The sequence below is a fragment of the Onychomys torridus genome, chromosome 2, assembly GCF_903995425.1.
Source record: "Onychomys torridus chromosome 2, mOncTor1.1, whole genome shotgun sequence".
NCBI classification, from domain to species: domain Eukaryota; kingdom Metazoa; phylum Chordata; class Mammalia; order Rodentia; family Cricetidae; genus Onychomys; species Onychomys torridus.
This window is the reverse complement of record NC_050444.1, coordinates 77521308-77544673: the sequence shown is the minus strand read 5'-3', so window position 1 is coordinate 77544673 and position 23366 is coordinate 77521308. Positions and strand designations below refer to the sequence as shown.

General features: G+C 46.9%; 1 protein-coding gene across 1 annotated transcript in view; it reads left to right on the top strand.

The window, feature by feature from the left end:
* Ptpn3 (protein tyrosine phosphatase non-receptor type 3) overlaps nucleotides 1–20635 on the top strand; it is a 122683-nt gene extending 102048 nt beyond the window's left edge. Inside the window, exons 20-26 of the mRNA XM_036178776.1 lie at nucleotides 3588–3678; nucleotides 3947–4008; nucleotides 4628–4774; nucleotides 12759–12887; nucleotides 13482–13627; nucleotides 14136–14271; nucleotides 17198–20635. Of these exons, the coding sequence (XP_036034669.1) occupies nucleotides 3588–3678; nucleotides 3947–4008; nucleotides 4628–4774; nucleotides 12759–12887; nucleotides 13482–13627; nucleotides 14136–14271; nucleotides 17198–17275 (789 nt within the window). The 3' untranslated portion in view covers nucleotides 17276–20635. The remainder of the gene's footprint in view (nucleotides 1–3587; nucleotides 3679–3946; nucleotides 4009–4627; nucleotides 4775–12758; nucleotides 12888–13481; nucleotides 13628–14135; nucleotides 14272–17197) is intronic.
* Nucleotides 20636–23366: the final 2731 nt, after the last annotated feature.

Here is a 23366-nt window from a genome sequence, read left to right as displayed (position 1 = left end):
CATCCTAGCCAGCATCAGCCTTTGCAAAATGCATGCAGACTTGAGAGTTTCGCCAGGCCTCCTCAAGGCCAAACCAGACTCGATTTGTATTCATTCACTCTCCTTCTCGGGAAGTTTTGTGATTGTTAATCATATAAATAGGTTTTCTGCTGTTCTCCTTTTCTGTGTGTGTGTGTGTTGATTTTAGAGGTTTGTTATAGATTCATAGTGGGAGCTTAGGAGGGAGAAAAAGAGAGAACCAACGAGAGCTCACAGAGCTGTGTAGCGGGAGGGATCCCAGGTCCTCTTTATTTGGGGCTAACAGTCTCAGAGGGTTAGAGTTCATGATCACCATCGTAGGGGGCATGAAAACAGGCAGGCATGGCTCTGGAGCAGTAGCTGAGAGCTCACATTTTGAAACACAACCTCAAGACAGAGAGGCACTGGGAATGTCTTTTGAAACCTGAAAGCCTATCCCCAGGGACACACCTTCTCCAAAAAGACCACACCTCCTAATCCCTCCCAAAGAGTTCCGCTACCTGGGGAACACATATTCAAATAGATGAACCTATGGGAGCCATTCTTACTCAAACCACCACAGCTACATTCAGGCAATTTTTAAAAAGTTACTTTGTGCCTTACTGGGCTATCAACAGGTCATTCCCACTGAGATATGTGTAGAATCTTATGATAAATAACACATTATGCTTGGTCTATGCTTGTCTGCCAGAACGCAGGTTGATTGCATTTACATTTCTGTTATTTGAAAATATATGTATCTTCTTACCTATAGGCTAGAGGTGCTGGTTTGTATTCATTTAATTGGATTTTTGCTTCCACATAATTAATCAGTTAGAAGAAAAATGGTATTTAGATCAATGTAACCCTGGCTTGTGTACCCTCCTTCTGCCAGTGTCCGGCCAGAACCTCCAATAAATCACAAGTTCATTCCTGGAATGTACTCACCTTTAGACTGTTAGGTGCTGAAACTGCCAAGGTCATAGGTAGTTGAGTTCTTGGAGAGTTGGCGAATTCAAAATGTCAGTAGATGTGTAAGATGCAGATACAGTACCATTCTTATGACCCCTTATCTCCATGTTAACTCTCTTCTGGTAGGTTCTATGCAGTTTGTCTAATGAGAGAAACAGACCTAGCAGATGCCAGTTTTTGAAACAATACAATGCACAGAACTATGGGGGGGGGGGGCGGACGACGTCAGCCTCCCCATTAAAAATGCAAAGCAATCTTAACTAAGGATGTTGGCTACAGCTTAGTAAACTGACCAGTCTCCATTCCTGCAGGGCAATACATTTCAGAGTCCTGGAAACTATGCTCAGAAGCTGTAATTCTGTTCTCAGATACTTATCAGAGTAAGAAGAATACACAATGAGCTAACAACAAGGTAGACCAAAAATTAAAATAAATTATAATAATTAGATTATTGAGCCATTAAAAATCATTGGAGTAGAGAATGTCTTGCAATATGGGAAACAGATACTGTGTAACAACAAGGATGAAGTAGGCTTCAGAACTGCAGCAGTGTTTCCTAGAGCGCTCCCTGGCTATGAGATGCTGAGATCTTTTGGTTTAAATTAGCTTGAGAAGTGTTTGGCTGGTCAGAATTAGAGAAGTGTTTGTATCAGAGGACTTGTCTTGTTAGAGGTTTATAAAACACGGGGTTAACGAAAATTGATATTGAAGCTTTTTCTGAGGAATATTGTGTTAGCTTTTTGTGGTTGTGTCAAATGTCCAAGAGAAATAGTTGAAAGGGAGAAGGATTTGTTTGGGCTCATGGTTTTGGAGTCATGGCCCGTGGTTGCCTAGCTCCATGGACCTGCTTTTAAAGCAGAGCATCATGGGCATGTGAAGCAGAGCTGCTCACCTCTTAGCAACCAGAAGGCAGAGAGGAGATGTCTGTCACAGGCCTCCTTCTTGCATTCCCTTCAATCCTGGTCCTAGGGGATGGTGCCACCCACACTCCCTGTTGCTCTGGCCCTGGTTAATCATCTCTGTAGAGTACATCACATATTCAGAGCTTTCCTTGTCTAATTTAGGTGTCTCTCAATCCAATTGACAATCAAGATTAACTATCACAACTGGGCAGTGGTGGTACTCACCTTTAATCCCAGCACTCAGGAGGCAGAGGCAGGCAGATCTCTGTGAGTTGAAGGCCAGCCCGGTGTACAGAGCAAGTTCCAGGATAGCCATGGCTACACAGAGAAATCCTGTCTTGAAAAACAGAACAAAAAACTCACAGACCTCAAACTCACAGAGATCCACCTGCCTCTGCTTCCCAACTGCTGGGGCTAAGGGCGTGCACCACCGTACTGGCTCCTCCTCTAGTTTAGATGGACACCAGACACATGGTGTACAAATACACATGCAGGCAAAACACTCAAACATAAAAATATTGATAAGGGGCAGTATATACATGCATTGTTTGTTTACTCACAGACTTATGTATATTTGTATACATGTAGATACAGAAAATAATAAGCTTGAAAAAAATGTATGGAAAGACCACCTCAGAGTTGTAAAATTACAATAGTTTGGGTTTGTGTGTGTGTGTTTGTTTGTTTTTATTTTTATTTTAACTTAGTACAAGTCTGAATTTCCAAATTTGTAGTAAGAAAAAAAAAATACCCTTTCCATCATAATGAAGGGGGAAATGGCCTGAGTTCCTGGAGAGTTACTAAGAAGCCCTTGTGCGAAAGGCTTGGTGACAGCTGTGGAAACAGCTGTATAGAAATGATAAGGAAAGCATAGCCAGCTTCCTTTGGTCCTGAGTCTGTCCTCCTACATAGGATCTTGTGGCAAGTAGTTAACCTCCGACTGCCACGTACGAAAGTCCTAATACTTCCACTTTGGCGGTGAGAATCCTGTCAGTACCGTATCACCTGTCCATCCAGTCTGTGCAGAGAACGCTTTATTTTCATTTCTAGGGGTAACTGCATGCGTGAAGAACTATCTCTTTAAGTGAAGTTCCTGTGTCAGGATCACTGTTCTGCTGTGGGGATGTGGTCCCGAAATGGTGAATGAAGTAGTCTTGCTCTTAAGCAAAGAATATGTTTCATTTCATTGAAGTGGAGGAAAATGTGGTTTTAGACTAATTTAGATGAGTCAGAATTCCTCCCCTCCATCCCCCACATCTGCCAAGCAATTGCCATTAAGTAAGGTTTTACCTGGATCCATTGTCTGTGACTCAACCCCTGCCTACCTTCTTTCCCCTACAGATCTTCAAATCTCGAGATATATATATATGGCTTTAGTTGGTTTGTTCTACCAAGATAGGATTTCTTACTGAGGTTTTCTTTTGAAATGTTAAGATTGGGAGGTCTCACCAGGCAGTGGTGGCACACACCTTTAATCCCAGCACTCAGGTGGCAGAGACAGGCAGATCTCTAAATTCAAGGCCAGCTTGGTCTACAGCCAGGAATACACAGAGAAACCCTGTCTTGAAAACAAAACAAAACACACACAAAAAAAATATTGGGGGGTCTCAAATGAAGACCTTTGCCATTAGGATATGCTTTCAGATTTTTTTCATAGCAATGGGGTTTTGTGGGACTTAATATTGTTGTTTTTTAATTTCTTTATTTGTCTGATAGCAACTCTACAGAAAGAAGCCAGGCTTAGCCGTTACATTTGCAAAGATGCCTCAGAATTTGGATAAAAACCGATACAAAGATGTGTTGCCTTGTGAGTATCCGGCCCGATGCCTCCTTCCCCCCACATGAGATAATACTTCCCTTTTAAAACAGATTGTCTGGGAGTCTGGACTGGCTTTCAGTGTGTCTGTAAACACCACCGTCTTTATTGCTGCCGTCTCAGACTCCGAACAGTTGGGGAATAGTGTTTATGTTAATGAGGCAAGCACTGCAGGTGGGGCTGGGAACTGAACCCTTGTTTACTTGGGGTGATAAAAATAACACTCAGAATAATGGGTAAATTTTTCTCTCTCCGGCAGATGACACCACCCGGGTATTATTGCAGGGAAATGAAGATTATATTAACGCGAGTTATGTGAACGTAAGCTGGGAATCTGGGCGATAAAAAAAAGGCACATTGATCTAGTAATGAGATTGGGGACAGCATGGGGGGACTTTGCCCATGACAAAACACACTCCCATTCACTCCATCACTCCAGTACAGGGGCTTTGTGAGAAAATGAGTGATCTCACTTTACAGGTGAGCAAAGTTAGATTTTGGGATATATATATCCCAAAAGAGAAAAAAGGCAGAAGTTTTCCTATCATGGGGACCCAGTCATCATGGGCAACTTACCTGAACGTAGGTTTCTCCATTATCGCCAGAGTCTGCAAACTTGTTCTGTAGTAGACCACATTGAAAACCACTGTTAGGTAGCCAGAAGGCAGACTTGGCCCCTGGGGCCACCGTGGCCAGAACCATGACCTTGCGGGACTGCCCCTGTGAGAACTGCTTTAATCAGCCTTTCCACTACTCCCTTCATGTTACTGTCAGAACTGGAGAGGGCTTTGTGCTGCGGCTGTTGTTTTTTTCTCTCGCTGGACGAGGATACGCCCCTTTCCTGGTATGGTTCAGCCAGCTATTAGAAAAGTGCACAATGGAGAGTCCTGCCCAGCTTGTGCAGCCGACTGTCGATGACGTCTTACCTTTCTCCCCATAGATGGAGATTCCTGCTGCTAACCTTGTAAACAGGTACATTGCCACTCAGGGACCCCTGCCACACACCTGTGCACAGTTCTGGCAAGTTGTCTGGGATCAGAAGCTGTCTCTTGTCATCATGCTGACCACTCTCACAGAGCGAGGGCGGGTAAGTGACACGACTTCCGGTTCAAATGTGTGGAGACTGTGCTGTGTGGAACCTGAGTCTCGGGGCTGGGAAGGGCCTCCTCGTGGCCTATCCATCTCCAAATGGACACCTGCAGGGATAAGAAGGAACTCAGCCTCCGCTTGCCCACTTCCTCAGGGGGATCCATTAAAACAAGTCAGAAGGGCTACGAGATGGCTCCACGGTTAAGAGCACTGGCTAGGGGTTGGGGATTTAGCTCAGTGGTAGAGCGCTTAGGCCCTGGGTTCGGTTCTCAGCTCTGAAAAAAAAAAAAAAAAAAAGAGCACTGGCTACTCTTCCAGAGGACCTGGGTTCAATTCCCAGCATTCACATGGCAGCTCACAACTACCTGTAGCTCCATTTCCAGGGGATCTAACACCCTCTTCTGATCTCCACAGACACTAGCACCTACGTGGTGCATAGGCCATGGTGCATGGAGGCCGCACACTCATACGCATAAGATAGTAAATCTACAAATAGTTTTTAGAAAGACAAGCTAGGAAGCAGTACTTCTCCCTTCACCCCACCTGCCCCGGAACCACTGTGCTGCCTGTGGCTCTGCCCACATGGAGTCAGCGTCTCACCTCACATAGTGAGATTGTAGTCTGCAAGGGCAATGTCTCTTCCCTCTGATACGCATGCCCTTGACTCTTGGCACCTCAGTCTAGCACTAGGCCAGACTGGGCTGAAAACAGTTCCTCCTGACTAAGTCATTCCCTGACCTTGGCTTTCCTCGATGTGCACTGGAGACAGTAATAGTGCCCCACACACACACCTTGGGGCACTGGGGAAGACTGGACAGTGTATATATAAAGAGCTCAGAGGACTGCGTGTCTCCAGTGTCCAGCAGACGTGGTCATCATCCTTTGGATTTAGCTCGTTTAGCTGCCTTGCTTCTCTGCCTTACCCTTGACTCCGACCTTCGAGTCACTCTCGAATTGATTAGAATCTCTTCATCCCATGTATCAGAATAAAAACGTGAGAAGTCCTCCTGGAGACAGGAACTTCTTCCTGAATGCTGTTCCTCAGAGGCATACTGTTGGAGCAGCTGCTAATCCTGCTAAAACTCTGCTCTTACCTCCTGTTTTCCCGTCTTGTGTACCCCGTTACTGTGAGAGGCTGCAGCTCACCTGAATTCCCCTTGATCTATGGTTCATCCTGTTTTTAAGTCTGAGAGCCTCATTCTTGTCTGTTTTTGTTTTAATAAGAGACAGAGGGACTGGAGAGATTGGCTCAGAGGTTAAGAGCACCGACTGCTCTTCCAGAGGTCCTGAGTTCAATTCCCAGCACCCACATGGTGGCTCACAACCATCATAATGAGGGCACCCTCTTTGGTGTACATAATAAATTAATAAATAAATCAAAAAAAAAAAAAGAGAGAGAGAGAGAGAGAGAGAGAGAGAAAGATGGAGTAACTTGGCCCCTTTTTGATCTTAGAGACTCCTAGCTCCTTAAGCTAGCTCACAGTACTGCCCCTGTGTTTTCCTAAAGTGCCTGCATCTATCTGGTTATGTGGCATTTTGGGTAAGAAAACCGACCCCTGAGCCAGACAGGGTCAGTTCCTGTTCTCACTTCCTGCCTGTGTGATTAAGGAATCATGCAAAGCAGCACCCATTTTGTGGGGAACTAAGCTAGTTGCTGTAGGAAGCCTCTTCAAAGAGTTCTTGGGACATGGTCATTTTGTTGTTGTTATTTTTGTGGCTTTTGTTTTATTTGGGGGGGAATAGATTTTACTCTCTATATAGCAAGTTGGTGGTATTCCTCCTGTCTCAGCCCTCCCATGTGCTATGAGGGAACACGTGTGTTGTCATACCCACAGGATCACAGTTAATGCTATACACATGTTAGCCAGCAGTATCAATAATATTCATTTGAGTTTACCTTGATGACTATTACCAGAATTGCACTGTATTTGTAGCTTTACTTTCTTTAAACAAACTTACTTTTGTTTTGCTTTAATAATCTTTCAAATATGTTTCTTAAATATAAATCCTGTATCATTTGCCAAAAGTAAAAGTCTGTGTAAAAATTTCAAAAAGTATTAAGTAGAGCCAGTATGGTACCAAATACCTGTAATCCAGCACTCAAGAGGCAGAAATACCAAGATCAGGAGTTCAAGGCCACCCCTTGCTGCATAAGTTCAAAGCCAACTTTGGCTACATTGAGACCTTGTGCTGTGGGATGTTCTGTATGCTCTAAATGTGTTGCTCTGATTGGTTAATAAATAAAGTGCTGATTGGCCAGTAGCCAGGCAGGAAGGATAGACAGGACAAAGAAAGAGGAGAATTGGGGGAAGTGGAAGGCTGAGTCAGGGAGAGGCTGCCAGCTGCCATGATGAGAAGCAACATGTAAAGATACCAGTAAGCCACGAGCCACATGGCAACTTATAGATTAATAGAAATGGGTTAATTTAAGATATAACTGCTAGCAAGAAGCCTGAGCCATTAGGCCATACAGTTTGTAAATAATATAAGTCTCTGTGTGTTTAATTGGGTCTGAGGGCCACAGGAGCCGAGCAGAGAATGGATAACTTCAGTTACAACCTAAAACAAACAAGAGAAACAAATATAAAACACATATTAAAGTCCAAGTGTTCTTCTCTCCCAAGCCCTCTATCTAAGGCAAGAAACACTCACTTCATTTTCTATCATGTATTGTGAAAATAGGGATAGAGTGTTCAAGTGGTCCTAAACCCAGGTTGAGGCTCTCTTGACTCCCACGAACAAGAATCTGCCTCCATAGCCGGGCAGTGGTGGCACAGCACTTGGGAGGCAGAGGCAGGTGGATCTCTTTCAGTTCAAGTCCAGCCTGGTCTACAGAGCGAGATCCAGGACAGCTAGGACTGTTACACAGAGAAACCCTGTCTGGGGGGTGTGGGGGGGATCTGCCTGCATTCCTGGTAGCCTCCAATTCTGGTGTGTTATCAATAGCAGAGATTCTTGTGCTCTGCCTGCCTGTATTTAGCCTTCTATTCTGGAACTTCGGGTGCCCAGACTCCACGTTTCCATAGGAGCAGTTTGTGGAGCTGACACTCCACTGTTCCCTGAGGTCTTTGAATTCGTGATGTAGTTCCTGGGAGCACCGGCTCGCTGGGGTCAGACTTCTTGCTGTTTGAAAATCCATTCTTGCTTTTCCAGCTAGAAGTCATTCTTCTCCTCAGAATAGGGAGCCCCTGAAGGAATGCCAGGTGACAGATAACCAGCTCTGGAGGCAGCGCCTCCTTCCCTCCATCTGCTTATTCCAGCTTGGGGGGCGGGGGTTCCTTTCTGTGATCCGAGAAACCTCACCCTCATCCATCCGCTCTTCCAGGGCCTGCCCTTCAGCTCCAGGCTGCAGCCGGCCTTTCCTGTCATCTGAGGTCTCCTTGTGACCCAGTGTGTTTCTTTGTTTCCCAGCCTTTGCTTAGTGTAACTCGCCACCCTGCTTCCATGTGTTAGAGAGTCCCAGGAGGCCTGCCCATCCCCTCAGCATCCCTGGCCCTGGCAGCTTACTTCATTGTTCATCAATAGTTAGAAACCTGCCTGCTTCCTTCTCCTGTTACAGACTCCCTGGTGACCTGTACCCTTTGTTCTCCAGGCCCAGGTGACTGCCCTCTCTTCCCAGTCATTCCAGGTGAATGGCTTTGCCCCTCTTTTGCTGGAAGATGAACTTTCTCCGGATGTCGTGCCTGTGGGAAAATAGGTCTCCCAGCAGGTGTCCACTAGAGTCCATGCCCTCCCTATGCTGGCCTGAGTCTGTCAGTCTCTGTGTTCAGGGGACCACCTGCTGCATCTCTCATCACCTGCGCTCAGAGAGCTTGCAGCCTGCAGGGTCACTGACTCCTGTCCTTGTTCACCTCTACCGAAGGTGGTTTTGGATAGGTTCTCTATCGAGGGCTTGAAGGAACCATTCTCCCTTGCCTTCCATCAGATGGTTCTTTTCTTGGCGGGGGTTGGTGGTAGCTGTATTTTATACCTACATATGAATAATGTGGCTCATCTTCTTTGCTGCCCCACTAGTCACTTAAAGCACAGACTTTGAATAGGACTGTAAGGTTCCAATTTCCACATCACCACAAAGTCAATGCCTTGTCTCGAGTGGTTCTGTGTATTGAGAATGAATTTCTGGGGAGCTAAGCCCCAGTCTCCCATTGTCTCCCTGGACCAGAGACAGTGGATTTGTACTGAGTACAGTGAAGCCCACGACTGTCATGAGGTTGACAGGAAGAGGTTTGGGGTGACACGGACCTCCCTTGCAACTCTGTCTGTGCTCGATAAGGTGCATATAGAGGTTAGATGGCTCCCTCCCCATGGAGCTGATTTCTGAGTCTGGTTATTCTCTGGATGCCTTCCATCTCGTAACCCCCAGGCCAACTGCTTACTCTCTGCTTGGACACATCTACCTAGTGCCGTTACATAAGGTGATCCCAAAGCCACCAGACAACCCCTTATGTGGACTCATATGGAGCTCATCCCCCTGAGTGTACCATCTGAGCCAGAGGCACAGTCTACTTGGCCACCCACACGAGCCATCTGAAGCAGGTCCCGTCTCTTCATCCACTCACCAATGTTTAATGCCACTGCTGCCTATATGAGCCGCACTTTGTCCATCCACTTTACCCTCAGCTGGGCCTTGCCAGAGGGTCTGGGCCAGCATTTCCTGCCCATTCCCTGAAGTGGCTCCTAAATGCACAGAGCACACGGTTGCCCTTCTCCAGACCAGCTGGGGCCCTTGGTGCTGCTCTCCGGAGTGGTCTGCTGTCCCCTAGGTGCCCTGGTGAGCCTCTGCATTCTGCCTCCTTTTCCTTCGGCCTGAATGATCCGTCCTTGCCTCATCCATTGTAGACTTTTAGTCCTGAGCTCCCTGACCACTCTGTCCAGGACATCTGTCACTGCTGCCTGACCTGCCCCGACCTGTGCCTGTCCTTTCTACCTGCGTTACTCCGACTGGATTGGCAAGCACCCAGAGCATAGTGCCATAGCATCGCTGACTCATCAAACCCTCCCCCAAGGATGCTTGTTGACCAACTAAGTTAGCAAGAAATCAAGAGCTGATGATACAGCCTTCTTAATTGGACCCACGGCTCTCCCACAAACCCCATCTGGCCCATCTTCCTGAGACATTCTTCCTCTGCCAGGAACCCAGCCTTCAGCAAGTTCCTCTGGTCCCCTAAAGCACTTCCTTTCCAAAGCCATTTTACCGTCACCTTTTCTTCCCGAATCCTCTTCTCAGAGTTACTGGATGGCCAGGACCAGAAGATGAGAGCAGTCTCATTAGCCTACTGCGCCTTGTGGAGACAGTACCGAGTCCTTCTGGCAACATCTGCCAGTAGCTGTGGCCTTCCAACCAGCTGCACTGGCCATTGCCCTTCCACAGCCTGCTTCTCTGTGGTGGCAGGCCCCTTTTTCCTCTCATCCTCACGGCCTTGTTGATGTGTACTTACTTGTCCCTTAGAAGGCATCAGCCTGGAATGAACTTCAGGCTCTGTCCCATAGTTCTTGTGACCTGACACTGGGTGAATCTTCTGAGCCTCAGTTAATCCAGTCAGAGTCACCGTTCCTACCTCAGGGAGTGGTCTTGAGGCCAATATAAGCAATGTCCACAAAAGTACCCCCTGGGACTTAGCAGATACTATTCCAAAGATGTGGGGCTTCTGTACCCCTCCCCCAGCAGGCATGAGAAACGGGCTCTCAAGATACATACTTCGTAGAGCACATTAACAGGATGGAGAGCAAGGCCCTTCATAGACTTCTGATTCTTGCACTGCACCCCTGGTGTGTCCAGATCCAGCTAGACCTCAAATGAGTCCTGTTCCCTGCACATTCCCTGTGGATAAAGATCCTAGGGAATGCAGGTCTGTGTAACTGTGCCTCACACAGAAGTGTTTTGCTTTGGAGGGGATCTTACCCTGGCTGTCCTAGGGCAGGACTCTGGGGAGCCCATGGGGCAGTGTCTTCTCCTGTGTACACAGGTTCAGATGGACAGACAGACAGCAAGCACTCTGAATCTTGGAGAGGCAGAGCGTGACTCCTCTCCATCCAAACTGTTTCAGTAACCCTTTAAGTCCAGCCCCCACAGCATACTTTAATTTCAGATATTCACTGTGGCATTTGAGAGGAATAGGAGAGCTGTTTCCCAACAAGTCCCATGTGTCTGTTGGCTAGACCACCTTTTCTGCTATAAACAAATGTCATTTTTACTTACATGGGTACCAGTCTAGATGTGAGGGAGAATTTTTTTTTTTCTCTTTAAGGTATGCATGATGGTACATGCCTACAGTGCAAGCTCTCAGGAAGACAAGGCAAGAAGGTGGCTTGAGCTAGCTGGGCCAACCAGACATCCATCTATAATAATAATAATGTGTAATTATGATTGTTAAATGAGTCAGTATTTGGCAGAGTAACTATGAACAGCCTAAGCTTGCACTGGATGTGGAAGTCAGGGGTAGGGAGCTACAGTGGCTTATGGAAGAGGCCGCAGGCTTTGGAAGGGGAAATAGAACATGGGATGGTCGTCACAGTAGAAAGCCACAGCTGCCGTATCGGGAGACACTGGGACAAACCACAGGATGAATGCTAGACTGTGTCACAGCAGCTTTGTGGCCATGGCAGGCCACTGAGGGCACAGTGCACTGGATTCCTCCTTTGCTCTACGGGAAGTCTTGGCTCCATTTGGGAATTTTCTTTCTTATTGGTTTTTAATTGTTTTAATTTTATTTTATGTATATGAATGTTTTGCCTGTATATATGTCTGTGTATCAGTGTGTGCCTGGTGCCCATAGAGGCCAGAAGAAGCGATCAGATACCCTGGGGCTGGAATTATACGTGGTTGTGAGCTGCCATTGTGGGTAGTGGGAATTGAACCCTGGTCCTCTAGAGAAACAGTCAGTTCTCTTAACCTCTGGCCCATCTCCCCAACCCACCTTTAAAAAATATTTTACAACTTTTATTTATTATGATCATGTGTGTGTGTGTGTGTGTGTGTGTGTGTGTGTGTGTGTGTGTGTGTGTGTGTGTGTGTGTGTGTGTGTGTGTGTGTGTGTGTGTGCCCAACATGCTTAGAGCACACATGTGGAAATAAGCATTTATGGGAGTCAGCATGCTCCTTCTGCCGAGGATTCGGGGGACTGAACTCATCATCAGGCTTACACAGCAAGTGCTTTTACCCACTGAGCCATTCACCACCCTCAGAGGGGCAGGTGCAAAGTCTGTATCCTCTGTGGTCCCAGACCCTATTTCCTGTGAAATCATTTGAGTTTGTAGGAGGCACTGTTCACATGAAAAAGGATAGTTGTCTCAGCTTGGAAGTTTTTTAAACGGGGACTTTGGAGGAGCCTGACCAACGTGATTCAGTTAGTAGTTAGTGTAGCTGCCCTAACAAAGGTATTGATGACCACTGTTGACCTCACTCACAAGCGACTCCACACTGCGACCTCCCTGGCCTCTGTCAGTGTATGAAAACCTGAGACTCAAGGAGGTCAGGGCTTTTGGAAGTCAAGTGGCCAATAAGTGGAGAGGAAATTCTTCCAGTAGGGCCATGTCTGACACCCAGTGAGCTTGTTGTAACTGTCCCAAGGCTCCTGTGAGGTGGAAGATGAGGAGCATTGAGGTAGGAGAGGCTGCTAAGAGCAGAGGAGAGGCCTGAGGAGCCTGGGCAGAGGGTGGGGGGCCCCTAAACCCAGGCCCACAGCTGTCCCAGTGAACAAACCATAGAGGGGAAGTTGGCTCCCTCCAGGCTGCAGCCAGGGCTGACTGGCTTCGGATAGGCTGACCCACCCTATAATCCCAGGCCCTATTGCTCTCCCAGTGAGCAAACCTAGAGGGTAAATTGACTCCCTTCTTCAGGCCCTGGGCACAAGTGGGTCTCACCTGAGTTTCTCCTCTCCTGTCACATCTCCTTGAACAGATGTGACAGGATGCCATGCACTTGACTGCCCTTGGCGATGCCCTACAGAAAAGCCTGACTTGTATTCTCTGCTTTCTCATAGACCAAATGTCACCAGTATTGGCCGGATCCCCCTGACGTCATGGACCACGGCATCTTTCACATCCAGTGTCAGGCAGAGGACTGTACCATTGCCTATGTGTCCCGAGAAATGCTAGTTACAAACACTGAGGTGAGCAGGGCTCTGAGGGGCATGGTGGCGGGGAGGCCCAGGCATTGCCCCTGTGGGGTTTCGTGTAATGGCTACAGAGTATGTAGATGGGGTGATAAAAATGAATTTCTGGAAGGAGGTAGCAGTGATGGTGGCCCAGCATTGTAATTTTACTTAATGCCAGTAAACCTTACCTCTAAAATTAGTTTAAATGGTAAACTTCATTTAACATATGTGTGTATTGAGGGTAGAGGTCAGCAATCGAAGGTGTGTTTAGCCACGTGATAGTAGGGGCCCCTGATTGTTGTGAGCAAGAAGGCCTCCACACCAGACATAAGTGTGTGTATGCATGTATGCAGAGGCAGCAAGGGTGACCTGACTGTAGGATGCAAGGAGCAGATGAAAGAAACAGCTGGAGGCAAAAGAGGTCAAGAAAGCTGTGTCTTGGGGGCAAGAGGGATGTTCTGGGAGAGTGGGAGCTTGATGGGAATTGACTGAGACCATAGCTGAGCTGGGCACAGAGGGACAAGAGGACACTGAGGAGAAGGCCACCCTGGCTGGTGTCCAAGGCAGGCTCATTGCTTTGCTGACTCCCTGACGCCACCTCTTCCACAGACCGGGGAAGAGCATACAGTGACCCATCTCCAGTATGTAGCGTGGCCTGACCACGGTGTGCCTGATGACTCCTCAGACTTCTTGGAGTTTGTGAAGTACATGAGGTCCCTGAGGGTGGACAGTGAGCCTGCCCTAGTTCACTGCAGGTACTGAGCCTTACGGCATTCTGTTTGAAATGGTTCTGCCCCTTGGGAAAGACCAGGAGAAATAGGGAGACACCAAACCCACCATTACCCCACAAAGTAATATGAACCTGTAAAACTATGCTTAGTTCCTAACAATTTCTAAACACTTGAAACGTAACAAACTCATAAACATGTAAGTGCAGCTGGGTGCTGAAAAGGGAAAAACCTCAACCACACCTCTTTGTTCTGAAGTTTCTGAGCTTGACAGCAGGCGTGACTCAGAGAAGGAGTGGATTCTGTGCTTCATGGATGGGTGTCTTCTTAAGTCCGAGCCTTAGGACCTGTGGGGATGGGCTTTTTCTTTTGACAAGCTTAAGATCACACCTGAGTGTGTGCTTTCTATTCTTGAAACCAACATCAGGGCTCACCCTGGGACAGACCTTGATGGGGGGGGGGGGGGGTTCAGCTCGGCCTTGTCAAATGGTGCCCAGGCAAATCCCAAGTCTCTTTTTCTCTCTCTCCTCCCTAGTGCTGGGATAGGTCGAACAGGTGTGTTGGTCACTATGGAAACAGCCATGTGCTTAATTGAGAGGAACCTGCCTGTTTACCCACTGGATATTGTCCGGAAAATGAGAGACCAGCGCGCCATGATGGTGCAGACATCAGTAAGTAGAAACTCAATAACAACAAATAAGAAAAAATGGTAGAAGTTGGCGAGGTATAGTGGCACATGCCTTTACTCCCAACACAGAAGACAGAGGCAGGTGAGTTTGAGGCCAGCTTTGTCTATATAAAGCATTCCAGGCCAGTCAGGGCTACTTACTGAGACCCTGTCTACACAACAAAAACAAAAAGGCAGAGATCGACATTCCCTGAGCTCACACAGGAGCCGCCACAGCCATAGCCAGGGGCATTGTGAAGAGAACGAAGTTCAAGGGAACTGCGTCAGTGCCTAGACTCACACAGCTTGTCAGAGCCCCGGTGACTACAAACCCCGGTCCCATCTACATGCGTTCTGTTTACCTCTAGCAGATCCTGTCTGCCGCTCAGCCCAAGAGCAGCCCTGCTTGCATCCCATCATCACCCATCAGAAGAAAGCAAAGTCATTCGGGTTCCCTCACCGTGGGCTGTCTCCTACTTTGTCAAGCCAGGGTGCCCAATATGACAAGAGTCCTTAGGAGGAAATGATCTGCTTGTCATTTTGAGCTGCAAGAAGAGCAGGGTATGGTTGGTGTAGAAAGAGCATGATTCAGGCTGGAGAGATGGCTCAGAGGGTAAGAGCACTGACCGCTCTTGCAGAGGTTCTGAGTTCAATTCCGAGCAACCACATGGTGGCTCACAACCACCTAATGAGATCTGGTGCCTTCTTCTGGCATGCAGGCATACATGCAGATAGGATACTGTATGCGTAATAAATAAATAAATCTTTAAAAAAAGGAAGAACATGATTCAGGCCTCTTCCTCACACACTGACAACCTCTGGGTAACCCCTGAGTCCCTCTGTAGGCCTCAGTTTCCCCATTTGGCAGATGGGAGCTATTCTGCCTTTGATCATTCATTCACCAGACAGAGTTGTCCAAATAGAAGACACCCAAGCTTGGGTTGAGTAGAATTGGCTTGGTTTGTAATCTCAGCCTTGATGGGCAAAGCTCCAGGGGAGTCTAAGAATGTTCTAGAAGAATTTTTAAGAATGAGTTGTCAAAGACAGAGAAGCAGCCTCCTGGCAAAACCCCCAGGGTGGGTGAGAGAGTATAGTTAGTGAAGCAAGGAACGGAACTCTGTTCTAACCAGTTCGGAGCAGTCACAAGCAGCTGGACAGAGGCTGTAAGATTTCCATAGTAGATTGTGAGTCCTTGTATAGCTGGGAACTATAGTTGAGAAAAGCCCAGCTCAGGCCAGAGAGATAACTTAGTAAGTACAGATGCTTGTCATCTGAGTGGGACCTCCTGAAAGGCAAGCTGTCCTCCCATTGCCACACAAACAGCTAAGGAAAAGAAAAAAAAAATCATCTACTTAAGGTCATTGTCTGCCCTGTTTTGAAGTTTGGGAGACTAAATAAATGCTGGTTTTTAAAACCCCAGCCAGCCCTGGTGGTGCAAGACTCTAATCCCAGCTAGTCTAGATGTTGAGGCAGGAGGGTTACAATCTTAGAGCCTGCCTGGACAATTTAGCAAGACTTTGTCAACCTTCTTTATCTGTGGCTCTACATCCGTGGATTCAAGTGGTAGCAGATCAAAAGATATGGGGAAAATGTTTCAGTATAAACATAAAAAGACTCAAGCTGGGCGGTGGCGGCGCATGCCTTTAGTCCCAGCACTCAGGAGGCAGAGGCAGGCGGATCTCTGTGAGTTCAAGGCCAGCCAGGTCTACAGAGTAAGTTCCAGGACAAGCTCCAAAGCTACACAGAGAAACCCTGTCTTGAAAAAAAAAAAAAAAAAAAAAAAAACGGGGCTGGAGAGATGGCTCAGGGGTTGGGGACACCAACTGCTCTTCCAGAGGTCCTGAGTTCAGTTCCCAGCACCCACATGGTGGCTCACAGCCATCTGTAGTGGGATCTGGCGCCCTCTTCTGTATGCATAGTAAATGAATAAATCCTAAAGAAAAAAAGAAAAAAAAAACATTTTTTTTCATTTTTATTCCCCACAAAAATACAGTATAACAATTCACACTGTATTTGATATTAGAAATATCAAGAGGTAATTTTTGTTTTGCTTTGGGGTTTTGGTAGTATTTACAATGGGGATTGTTTTAGACTCACTGTGTATACCATTGGCCTAGAACTCAGAGATCCACCTGCTTCTACCTCCCATGGGTGTATCTCCATGTTCTGCCAAAAAGGTGGTTTTTAAAGTATACAGGCTGTTATGTTGAGGGTGCTCAGAGGCTATAAGCAAATACTGTATCATTTTATATAAAAGGTTGGAGCACTGAGGATTTGGGTGTCTATAGGGAGTTCTAAAATCAATCCCTCATGGATACTGAAGGACCTAATAGCATCTTTCCCTAACTCACTTAAGAAACAAAGAATCTAGATTCCTTGTCCCACACGCAAATCCCAGCCCACCTGTGACCCTATCCTTCATCACTCAGTCCCAGCCCTTGCACATGGCCCGGTATCCAAGGCCAGGACAGCGGGGTCCATGTACACTTCTCAGAACAGACCTTTCTTGTCAGGACTTCCACGTCAGTGCCGACCTTCCATCAGTGACTTTTCTCATGGCTGTGGCCAAGTGCCTAACAAGCGCATGAGAGGAAGGATTTAGTTGTTCTCACAATTTGAGGACAGTCTATCATGCTAAGGAAGGCATGACAACAGGAACCAAAGCAGCTGTGTTTAGTAATCAGAGAGAGAGATGAACGCTGATCCTTCACTCGCGTACTTCACTGCTTTCCTCCACCCATGCTTCTCCGAGGGTAGCCCCCCCCCCCCAGTCTGTTAAGATGTGAGTTCACCTCACTCTTCCCCAGCACGAGGCCCAGAGTTGGCACAAGGGAGAAAATATAATATGAATGCCCCAGAGACACTCTCAAGCGTGGTGTGAGGCAACAGTCTTGGGGCTCTGGACTTGACAGCTGTCTTTCCTCTTCCAGAGCCAATACAAGTTTGTGTGTGAAGCGATTCTTCGAGTGTATGAAGAAGGCTTAGTCCGGAGGCTGGATCCCAGTTAGGACAACTGTGAAGCGTTCATTCCTCCTTCCCTAGGGCGACTTCCTGAAGAAGGGGACGCACATTCCCCTGGAGGCCCCCAGAGATGCTGGTCACTGTGGGAAGGAATGAGCTTATTTGAACCCAGGCACTTTAAATTTCAATTTCTGTGGAAAAGGTATCCTGTACATAGGAACTGATGATGTAGATATGCATGCCGCTATGATTTCTTTGGGCCCAGAGAAATAAGCAACAGGGGATCTCCAATTGAAGAGATCTGTGTTTCTCCCTCAGTATCGCCATCCCCTGTCAGCCAGCAATACTGTTGACTCTTCTCCCGCCAGAAGCCAGACAATGTGGCTACTTGTGGTTGCTCAGGTGTTTCGTGTGTTGATCTGTGTGGGACTGACTCCAAGGGCTGAACTTCCTTGGCTATGGGTGTCCATTACTCCTGACACCAGGGAAAACTCAGATGAATGTACCACAGGCAGGGTACAAGGGACTTCAGGCCGGAGGATGAACAGGGTCTATTCTGCCCTCCCTCCCTCCCTCCCTTCTCTGCCTCATCTCCACCCCTTCTGCGCTCATGTTCCAAAGCACCCCACTCCCCCTACCCCCGAATTCCTTTCTTCAGGATCACACCCAGTGCCTGAACCAGTTTCGTAATGTATGTTCAGGTGACTTCTCAGCCAAGACTGGGAACTGGACTCTGTTCACGCTGAGTCTTAGCTTTAGAAGCAGACGAGCCTCTGCTCACCCCTTACCGTGCACTCAGCCGCCATGACTGGAATCGCCGATTGCCGAATCTCTGTGTGGATTGCTGCTACTTCAAGCTCTCACACTTGAAACAAGATGGTTTTCCTGGGGATGGGGCAGGGGTGGCAGGGAGGATGGCATCATCCAAATAGCATCCAGAATTTTGGACCCTTCTGAGAAAACGGCCTTCTAGTAAGTGACCGTAAGAAACACTGCTTCTCGAAGGTGTCATGTGTGTGTGAGACGGGTGACTTTCTCAGGATTCCTAACTGGATTCAAATTACTGTTGAGTTTATGTAAAGAATGAGTCTCTGTACAGAAGAGCAAATGTGTGCATTCACCCTTAGTTACAATGGTCTCCATTTCATTTCAGAGGAGAGAATCAGACTATCTGAATATAAACACAATTTGATGTTAATTTATTCTAAGTACTCTGGGATTTTGATTGTCCTCAAGAATTCTGCTCTGTGAATACCATGGTAATTTTTTTTTTTTAATTTGTGGCAGAACTGTAGCGAATTATTATTTAAGGAAAAATAAATTACATGAATGCTTTAAGGTGATATTTTAAATAGCAGTTTTTGTGTATCCAGAAGAATGTCAGCAGGTTCCTCAGTGGTACTTATGGGAAAAGGACACTTCCATGTTATCATGTAAGGAGATTAAGCTACATTGATACTTAGCAGGCACTGAACCAATTAATACATTTCCTAGTTGCAAGATGGGTAAGGACCAGTGCAGAGGAGCCCAGGTTTCTGAACATTCTTTATCTGCAGGTTCAGCAGATAGGTATCCATCTACTTCCCTCCTGCCTGCCTTTAACCCACGCATATCTTACTGCTCAATGATGTGAGTGGGATTGTGCAATGCCCAGTCCCCTGTATAATGAGAAACTGGAATGGTCTCCATACTCAATACCAAGCAGCCCTTAGCCTAAGAACCTGGGGTCTCTGCCTATTATTTCCTTCTGCATAAAGAGAAACAACACTTGGAACTTGAAGGCAGAATGAGATTATACTAGGAAATTAATTTCCAGCCTGGAATATATAAACCAATGCTGCTGAAGACCTAGGAAAGTTGACTTCTCTGTGGCTGGCCCAAAAATGCATCAGAAATGTGGAGCCCACTGGGTTTTCACAGAAAGGTGTTCCAGAGGGAAAAAGCCCTGAAGACAGAGGACTGATTCAGCCTGGATTCTGAGAACGCCCTCAGCAAAGCACCAAAAGAGGAGGAGCAGAGAATGCTGGGTACTTTTCTGGGATATCAGGCTGCTTAGCAAACCACCGTTGTTTGATAGAAATGTTTATCACCACCCTGTGTGCAAAACACTTGCGAATTCTAAATGTCCTTGGAGATGGTTTTATTATTTTCTAGAAACAAGTTGTTGAATGTGGTCACGAAAATGCTGCTGTTACACTTACATAATATTCCGTGAAGCTTGAAAAGGCTGCAGCTGGTTTCTCTGCCATCGTGCCGGGCCCACAGTTCTGACACAGCAGACGAGCAGACATTGCCAGAAACAAAGTCTGCAGATTCCTGGGAAGGACGAGACAAGAAAATGACCTCAAGGAGCAGAGGAACACCCAAGTAAACAGGGTCGATATTACCAATTAAACACCAAAGATCTGAGCTCCACATTTCCCTGCATCCCACAGTTGCTCTCAAGAAACCATGTTTTATCCTAAGAACTACTTCAGGCTAAATATTTTGCCTGGGAAATTTGGCTGGATGTGAATGGAGAAGATATTTATAACCTGCATTCTAGCACCTTCCAGAAGGTCAGATTAGACACCCCAATGTGCTGGCTTTATCCAGATGGGTCCCCTGCTGGCATCACTCTCTCGAACCCGTACATGGTGAGAAATATTAAGTGAAGTTTATTTAGGGTAGGGAGACAGGGTGGATGGATCTCAACCTTGTAGCAGTATATTTAGTTTCCTCCCACGGTCATTGTTACTTAAAGATGCTTTGAGACTAGTGTAGATTCTCTCACAGCTGTGTTCCTGGTTGATCTCTCTTCCCCTCCCCCAACCCCCCTCCTTAAACATTTGGGGGCAGTGAGTAGCTTCTTCATCCTCTCAAGGCAACAAAGAGGCAGTATCAGCAGGGAAACATTGTAAGAGGCAGGACTTGGTCCAGACCTAAGGCTTGCGGAGATGCTTTACCCTCAGTCCTCAGTTAATTGGTGGTTTGTGTGTTTGTTTTTGTTGAAAGGGGCTGATGATGGGGTGGCCTAGATGAGCTCACAAGCGATTCCGGGAAACAGTCTAACCTTAACCAAATCTGAAGAGCTGACCTAGAGAAACATACCCCGTTCCTGTGACTTGTCCCTGAGAGGCTGTCTCAGGCCTTGTCATTGTGGAATCATTAAGAGAAAGATTGCCACCCTCCTGGTTCTTGCCTGTCATCCCAGATCAGACCTAGCAAAGAGTCTGTCACACTCTTGATAGCTCTCACGCCACTGGAGCACCCAAAGGATTGTGCTAAGCCGTGTTTTGTAAAGTCTCTTAGTCATCAGCAATACGTTTTTCTGTAAATGTGGAATGTTTTTCGTTCTGACTTATTGTCGGGTACTCTGCTGAAAAAGAGTTTGATTAATATAAAAGCATTCAAGCTATTCAACACCATTACTGTCTGTCAACATTTTTATTTGTATGTCTGATTTCTGCCCCTGCCCCTATCAACTCAAATGCTGTCTATCCATCTTACCACCCCCCCACACCTCCACCCCCACTTTTTGGTTATGATTTTTCATGCAGTATTTGGCCTTAGCATTCACATTGAGTGGCCAGTTTTTTGGTTTGGTTTGGTTTTTTTGCCGGAGCTGAGGACTGAACCCAGGGCCTTGCGCTTGCTAGGCAAGCACTCTACCACGGGTGGCCAGTTTTAGTACAGAATTGTGTCAACTACTGTGAAAGCAACAGCTTGCACAAAGCCCTACCCTTCATTCTGCAGGGATGCTGAATGGTTCTGTCCCGGGTTCCCCTAACTTGCTCTCCCATCTTCTCTCCCTTCCTCAAAATGCAGCTTCTACCTTGATGTCCAGGCACATTCAGGAGCTGGACAGCATAACAGGAAGGGGAAGAGAAAAGCAAGACCTATGTCCCTAATCCTATAGACAGATCCCCTTCAAGGGGTTAAGTTTTAATGCCAAGAAACCATATGCTGAGGCTAGGGATGTAGCTCAGTTGATAGAGTTCTATGCAAGTTGATAGACGGCTTGCGTTGCATGCATAAAGCCCTGGGTTCAAGGAAATAGAAGCAGAAAGACCAGGAGTTCAAGGTCCCTTCGTTACATAGCAAGTTCAAGATCACCTTGGACTACATGACATAAGACCTTAGTGAGATGGTTTAGTGAGTAAAGGTACTTACTGTTGAGCCTAATGACCTGAGTTCAATCCCTAGGTCCTACTGTAGTGGAAGGAGAGAACTCTGCAAATTTTTCTGATCCCTCCCCACCCCCCCCCCCACCCCCACCCCACCCCACCCCCACCCCCCAAATGCTCACACACAAAGTAATAAATGTCAGGAAAATGTTTGAAAGGCTGTGTGTGGTGGCACACACCTTTATCCCCAGCACTCAGGAGGCAGAGGTAAGCAGATCTCTATGAATCCAATACCAACCTGGTCCACATAATGAGTCCCAGGCCAGCCAGAGACAGGTGAGACCCTGTCAAAAAGAAAAAGGAAACAGTGTGCCTAACTAAAATTCAGGTGGTCTATTTTTGAGAAAGAATTCAAGGGACAGTGGACCCTTCGGCCCCATGTGATCACTTTTTGTCTCCCCATGCAAACAACAAACTGAATGTCATCATGTCATATGACTAAAAGAAAATTGCTTAGGAGTGATTTTCAGGCTTCTCGGTCTACTTTTGATGTGTGCGGATTTTTGTTTGTTTTCTTTTTTCTTTTTGTTTTTTTCGAGACAGGGTTTCTCTGTGTAGCTTTGCGCCTTTCCTGAGACTCACTTGGTAGCCCAGGCTGGCCTCGAACTCGCAAAGATCCGCCTGGCTCTGCCTTTGTTTGTTTTCTAAGCCCCGGTGACTTGAAAACGAATGGTAAGTTCTTCTCACATGATTTGTACAGAGCAGTGAAGTAGACACGGGAAGCAGGCATTGAAGCTATGGGTGAGCAGGCAACCTAGAGTCACATTCTACATTGTCAGCAAGCCCCACCACCACATGGGAGGAGCAGAGCTCCCTGGCAGTGGCCAGTCTGTTGAACAGAACCTGACAGTCCAGTACTGCCCTCGGAAAGGATTCCTGTCCTTCCAAAGTCACATTCAGAATGAGACTCCCAAATGGTGGCCTTGGGTCCAGCACCAGTTTTCTAGCTTGCCCACTTTTGAGGAAGACTTGGAGGTCCATCCAGCTGCTCTCAGAGTTCTGGAAAACAAGGCTTTCAGATTTTTCACAGTCAAAGATCTGGTCTTGATTTCATCCCAGATCCTCTAGCTGTGCCTCTTCCATTGGAATCTGATGGCCTCCCGAAAGCTTAGGTTGAAAGGCTGCCCCCAGATGTGGCTTTGAAGCTTCAAGGCTCACACATTTTGACTGGAAAACCTTGCTTACTGCCCTTGTCTGGTGTCTTTCCACTTCAAGGCCATTGCTATTGATAGCCACACTGGAGAGGACAGAAGAATTGGCACTTTTCAATGTTTGGAGGTGTTAATCAACTCCAAGTGCAGGCTACCAACTGCCAGCTCCAGAGCAAAGCACGACTCCTTCCTGTCTCTGACTGGCTTTAGTTCCTCCCACTTTCATGGGACCTTGTGAAAAGCGAAAAGGGGCGACATCCACACTTCGGCATCCTGCCACCATTGTCTCTGTTGCTCTGGTCTTAGTATGTAGCCTACCTTCAGGGTGGCACAGAAACTGATTTCATTGTATGTATTTTGGCATTGCTGACCTGCCAAGCCCATGAAGCCCCTGGCACGTTGTTAGTTTGTTTTTTGTTTTGTTTTGTTTTGTTTTTTTGTTTTTACATATCCAAAAAACCAAAGCAAAGGTGGCTGGAGCTAAGTAGTTTCCCTCTTACAAACTCGGGTTCCTGGGATTAGAAGGGGTTGTAAGCCACCCAATATAGTGTTGGGAACCAAACTCAGGACCTCTGAAAGCAGCAAGTGCTCTTAACCGCTGAGCCATCTAAACGGCTGAGCCAGCCCTGAAATTTGGTTCTGTTGAATAGGGGGATGGTTATGGAGGCACAATTGGCAGCCTACCCTGGAAACACCAATCTCTTTCCATCCTCTTCGCCAACTTACAAGAGTCAGTCTTCATTTCTGACCACAGCCAAATCCTGGCTTGCCCAGGCCTTCCATACCAGAGACAGGCATAGGATGGGCCTGTGGGGAATTGG